We start from the raw sequence: 5482 nt of genomic DNA, 5'->3' as shown, positions 1-5482 counted from the left end.
GGAGCAGTTAAAAAGGTCGGGAAAATTGATGCCTCGACAGAGAGAGAATCGCCGAGCAAGCACTCCGAGTTGGTATGAGGATTACGCCCTTTTTAATTGTCTACGGTCTCCGCCACTTCTGCTTCCTGGTAATGGGCCAGAAGTGAAAAGTAAGAAAGCACACTATTGGAGGGTGGGGGGGCAATTCCCGACCCCTTCAACAGACCGCAGTATTAAGGCGCTGCTGTAAATGTGCACTGGAAATGCAAGTGTGTTGAGAAAGAAAAGGAAATGGGCTGTATAAAACATTCGGCTCCTTTGAAATTTTGGTGCAGGGGGCCTACGAAGCAATATTTGTCTTTTTAAAATATTTGGTATTGGATCTTGGATCTTGGATCTGTATGTATGCAGAAGCGCAGAAGAACACAACCGAGGAGTTGGGTCTTTATTGCCGTATCTGAAAGAGCTCAGGTGGCCGAAACGGTAGCAATAATCTATTATTCCAGTATATTTATAGCGGACGTAAAATCAAAAACCAAGTCACGGATTTCGCTTTTGCCGCAATGGCTCACTGGACGAATAAAGTGTAACGTGCCTCCGTTAGGATGATAAATTGATAAACTGGCAGATCAGTTTCCATCGCCTCCTAATATTTGAGAGATTAAGGAAGTGCCCGCAACTACCACGACAGTACGGGCTTTGGCCGAAACAGATAAATCTGTGCGAGTTTATCACTTCCGTATTAAGTAGCCTGGAGTGCCCTTTCGTCTCTCATACAATAATGATGTAGCTGATTCCAACTTGTGCTTTTGTTGTTCTTCTTCTTCCGCCCGGGCGCGAACTTTTTGAGGCTACTCCAAGCTGTTTTTTTCCCTGTCCTGCAAGACGACGACGACTGACGATCCATTTTTTTTCTTTCCTGTTCCCTTGCAGGTGGTGGCGCCAGGGCCAGGAGAACTCGGTGGACGCGGGCGCCGCGGAGCGGTTCACGGTGCGCGACGGCACGCTGTCGTTCGCGTCGGTGCGCGAGTCGGACGCGGGCACGTACTACTGCAACGCGAGCAACAGCGAGGGCAGCGAGGTGCTGGAGCTGACGCTGCAGGTGTGGGCGCCGCTGGCCGTGCACGTCCTGCCCCCCAGGCAGACGGTGGACGTCGGCAAGAGCGCCGACCTGACGTGCCAGGTGGCGGGCTTCCCGCGCCAGCAGGTCACGTGGCTCAAGGACGGCCGCCCCATCCGCGGGCTGGCCGGCCAGGACGACGGCGGCGGCGGCGTGGGCGTCGGCGGCGACCCCGGCGCCAGGATCCGGCTGCTGGCCGCCGACCGGCTGCACATCGCCGCCGTGACCAAGGAGGACCGCGGCATGTACCAGTGCTTGGTGCGGAACGACCACGACATGGCCCAGGGCGCGGCGGAGCTGCGCCTCGGAGGTATTTTCCTATCTCTTTTCTTCTAAGTTTTTGTTTTTCCTCCCAAATATTTTCTTTTCAAAAATATTTTTTTTATTTTTTTATAGACGCTGCCCCTACACTCCAGTACAAGTTCATCGAGCAGACGATGCAGCCCGGGCCCAGCGTGTCCCTCAAGTGCTCGGCCTCGGGCAACCCGACACCGCACATGTCCTGGAAGCTCGACGGCTTCCCACTGCCTCCCAACGACAGGTAACGACCCCCGCCACCGCCGGAAGTCAGACCGGAAGTCAAGGAAACGAACCGGAAAGTCACGCGATGAACGGCGCGCGATTTTGACGACCCCTTGCTCCTCTCCGTGTGCGCAGGGTGATGATCGGCCAGTACGTGACGCTGTACGGTGACGTGGTCAGCCACGTCAACATCAGCAACGTGAAGGCCGAGGACGGCGGCGAGTACGAGTGCGAGGCGGAGAGCCGCGCCGGCCTGGCCAAGCACCAGGCCCGGCTCAACATCTACGGTAGGTTGCCACAGTTACTCGTTATTCAAAACTGTTTTTCCTAAACCTTCAAAACATTTACATCAGATGTTGCCAGTTGCGCACCACCACGACACCGCGCAACGCCAAAGTCGACACAACGCGCGGCGCGGTCGGTCGGTTGTTTTCCGCCACCCCCCAAAAACCACCCCCAGTTTCCCCGGCCCTTTATTATTTTACTTTAATTTACATGTACGAGCGGCGCGCACCTCGAGAGCCCCGCGCCGTGTTGGGCCGCGCATGACCACCACCACCGCTGCCGCTGCTGCGGTGCCCCCCCTCCCCAACACCGCGCCCGCCGCTCCCTCGCTCGCTCGCTTGTTTTCAAACTCGGGAGGATTTACTGCGAGGTACAATTATTGTAAACAACGCCGCTCTGGCCGTAGTCCGAGCAGCTGCTGCCGGCTGGATAGCAGGGGGGTTGGAGGTGTAATGTGCGGGCTGCTCGCGGGGCTGCGCGCGGCGGCGGTGGGCTGCAAGCGGCGGCGAAGGACGGCCGGCCGCAGGCGGACCCGCGCCGCGCCGTGCCACGCTACGCCGCTCGCCCTCCACCGCTCCTCCGGCTGTGATTGAATCCTGAGTTATGACCTCGCAACCACTGCCAATTTCATTTCGCGATGCTCCGCGCCGCCCCGCCGCTGCTCCCCTCGCAGCTTACCCTGCCCCGGCCGGCGGTGAGCGGGCGGGCAGCTTCGGGTACCGCTACCTCCTCTACGACGGCTGCCCTCCTCCCCCCTCCCCCTCCTGCCTCGGCCGCTCCTACAGCTCCCATCAATTTCGACCCCCTCTTCCCCCCCGGGCCCTCAGCTTCAGCCCCTCCATGTTGTCGGGGAAGTACATGACTTTCCGGACCCGGCAGCGGCGCTACAGCGACATGATGCACGAGTGCCAGCCGCAGCCGGCCTTGTCGGCGGTCCCTCCCCTCCCTCTCCCCCCTCGCCCTCCTCCTTTTTCCTCCAAACGGATGGACGCGGCGGAGTGGGATACGTCCGCGGGAGGGATGGGGATGCTGCGCCGGGGATGAGCTGCGCGGGCGCGCCCTAGCGATGGGCCACAGACGCCCCCCCCCTTCTCTCTCCCTCTATTCTCTGTTTGTCGTTTTTTATTTGACAACGTCCGTCCTGCAGGTCCGCCCTTCGTCCGGGCCATGCCGGACATCATCGCCGTGGCCGGCAAGGCGCTGCACATCAAGTGCCCCGTGGCGGGCTACCCCATCGAGAGCGTGGTCTGGGAGAAGGGTGAGTAACCAACTCATGGCGCACTTGGTGTGCTCCGGGTGTACTCCGATTGTACTCCGAGTGTACTCTGGGTGTACTAGGTGTACTCAGTGTGTCCTCTGGATGTCCTCCGGGTGTACTTCACGTACTTCGAGTGTACCGGGTGTAACTGTGAATCCGCAGCACTGTTGCGGGTTTGCCTACTCTTCACACCCGTAAAGGGCTACGGCGCCTGAGGCCATAGTATGCAATCCCTCAACACTGCTGCGTATTCACAATTACACCTGGTACTCAGGGTGTACTATGTATGTCCTACGGGTGTACTTCGCGTACTTCAGGTGTAGGGGTGCGCCCCTGTGCCCCAAGAAAATTCTAGTCGGCGATCCCCCGACCTACCCTACGCACCTCACTGTCTTGCTTCTGCTCCTCGCAGACGGCGTGGTGCTGCCCAACATCATGCGGCAGCGCGTGGCCGCCAACACGCTCACCATCGAGAACGTGCAGCACGCCAGCGACCAGGGCGCGTACACGTGCACGGCGCGCGCCAAGCACGCGCACGCCGCCAAGAGGACCGTCACCGTCAAAGTGCTGGGTGAGTCGCCCGCCAGGCCGCCAGGCCGCCAGGCTGAACAGCCCTTTTTATTATCGGTCGGCAGGACAAGTTGGGAGAGTGTCGGGTGGGCTGCTAGAGAAAGGCCACTCACCACGAACCGCGGTCCCCGCCTCTCTCTCTCTCTCTTTCTCTCCCCTTCTCTTTCTCTCTGTCTCCCTCCATGCCCCTCGTGTTCCAGTGCGGAAGCCTGGCCGGGCTTTTCCCCCGATAGTCCTTATCATCCCACCGACGAGCCCGAAAAACCGAAGGGCATTGTTTTATCGCTGTCCCTTTTAACGTTGTTCCCGGGGCCGAGGGGCGGGGCGGGGCGGCCGAAAGGGGTCGTCTCCTCTCCCGGTTATTTCATTATGAAATTGCTCTTCTGGCCCTTTAGCGAGTTTATATAGTCCCGGGACCCACCACGGGGGGTCCTCCACCGATCAGACCTCATCACCGGCCCCGTTATAAAATTAAAGAGAAACATGTTTCTTGTCTTTTTACCTTGTTTTGTCAACTTGTTGGTAGACCACTTCCGTTGAGCTCCGTTGAGGCGAATGGGGGAAAAGAGAGGAACCAAACCGGTTGCATATAATTGCAGATTTTCGAGTCATAGCTCGCCAGCAAGGCAGTGGTCTAGCTGAACCGACTTAAAACTGTAAAAAAAAAAAGTAGGTAGGTTTACAGGAAAATTTTCCCTGACGCGAGTTGTAAAATTACAATTGTTAATCGTAGAAATACAAGCAGTACGTATCGACTTCAAATCAATTGGCAAGTAAAAAATGTGCTCTCGTAAATTTACTACTTAAATTATAATTCGAGTTTACAAAAATTTTGTAAATTTACGACGATATTTTTTACAGTGGACCACCGGCTTGTTTGGCGGCTATGACTCGGAAATTTGCAGATGTTACCGGTTTGGTTCTATTTTCTTAACCACTGCTCGCCTTCGTGGAGCTAGACTAAAATGGTTCCTTATTGTTAATTGTGCGCGGTTTACTTGTGTTTTTTGTGTGTGCGAGTGTTTGTGCAGTATTGTGTGTTGCGCGGCGGTCGGCATGTCGCAGCTTTTCATACCAAAGGGAAAAAAATATACAAACACAGAACAGTTTAAAAAAGAAACCTAAAAAATAACTCAAAATATAGTCGTAATGATTGGTAATTTTACTTTGAACACCAACAAGCTTAGCACAGCACACCGGAAAACATTGGTCAGAAGGATAAGCAAGAGCAGGATCAGCGCCAACTGCAGCACCAGGAAACGCAAGCATCATCACAACATGAAAGACCATGGACGGGCGTAACGGGCTCATATAGATGACTGACTGAAATCCGACAGAATAGACTACTGACTGACTGACTGACTGACTGACTGACGGACTGTCGCCGACGGCCCTTTGTTTTTTCTCTCGGCTCCCCCTTCCCCGGCTCCATGCGCCAACATGCTGGTCGTGACAAAGGCCGGCTGGCTCCTCGTGTCTCTAGTTTTATCAGCGGGCTCACAAAAGGGGCCCCGGAGAGGGAGGGGTAGGGGTGGGGGGGACACGCCCGCCAACTTTCTGCAAGTAAATCGTTTGGCTTTGTGTGCAGCGGCAACAGCGACGCGGCCGCAGCAAAAAGGTGTCGTGTGCGACTGCTGTGGGAATCAGTTGCGTGGTCGGCGCGAGAGAGACGCACAACTCGAACGATAGTGCGAGAGAGAGCGAGATAGCAGTAATGCGCGAGACCCTCGTCTCCCCCTCCCTCCCTC

The 5482-nt window shown here is 56.3% G+C and overlaps 1 protein-coding gene across 2 annotated transcripts in view; it reads left to right on the top strand.

Annotated features, from left to right (window-relative positions):
• The window catches only part of LOC127750425 (cell adhesion molecule Dscam2-like), a 222882-nt gene that overhangs the window by 216140 nt on the left and 1260 nt on the right, over positions 1-5482 (top strand). For both annotated transcript variants that reach the window (XM_052272126.1, XM_052272125.1), the window contains 5 exons: positions 913-1409; positions 1496-1640; positions 1757-1908; positions 3054-3164; positions 3577-3735. In XM_052272126.1, coding sequence (XP_052128086.1) covers positions 913-1409; positions 1496-1640; positions 1757-1908; positions 3054-3164; positions 3577-3735 — 1064 coding nt within the window. The remainder of the gene's footprint in view (positions 1-912; positions 1410-1495; positions 1641-1756; positions 1909-3053; positions 3165-3576; positions 3736-5482) is intronic.

The sequence above is a fragment of the Frankliniella occidentalis genome, unplaced genomic scaffold (genome assembly GCF_000697945.3).
Source record: "Frankliniella occidentalis isolate FOCC.00 unplaced genomic scaffold, Focc_3.1 Scaffold188, whole genome shotgun sequence".
In the NCBI taxonomy this organism is placed as follows: Eukaryota; Metazoa; Arthropoda; class Insecta; order Thysanoptera; family Thripidae; genus Frankliniella; species Frankliniella occidentalis.
The sequence above is the reverse complement of the archived record's forward strand: the minus strand, read 5'-3'. Positions and strand labels throughout refer to the sequence as shown.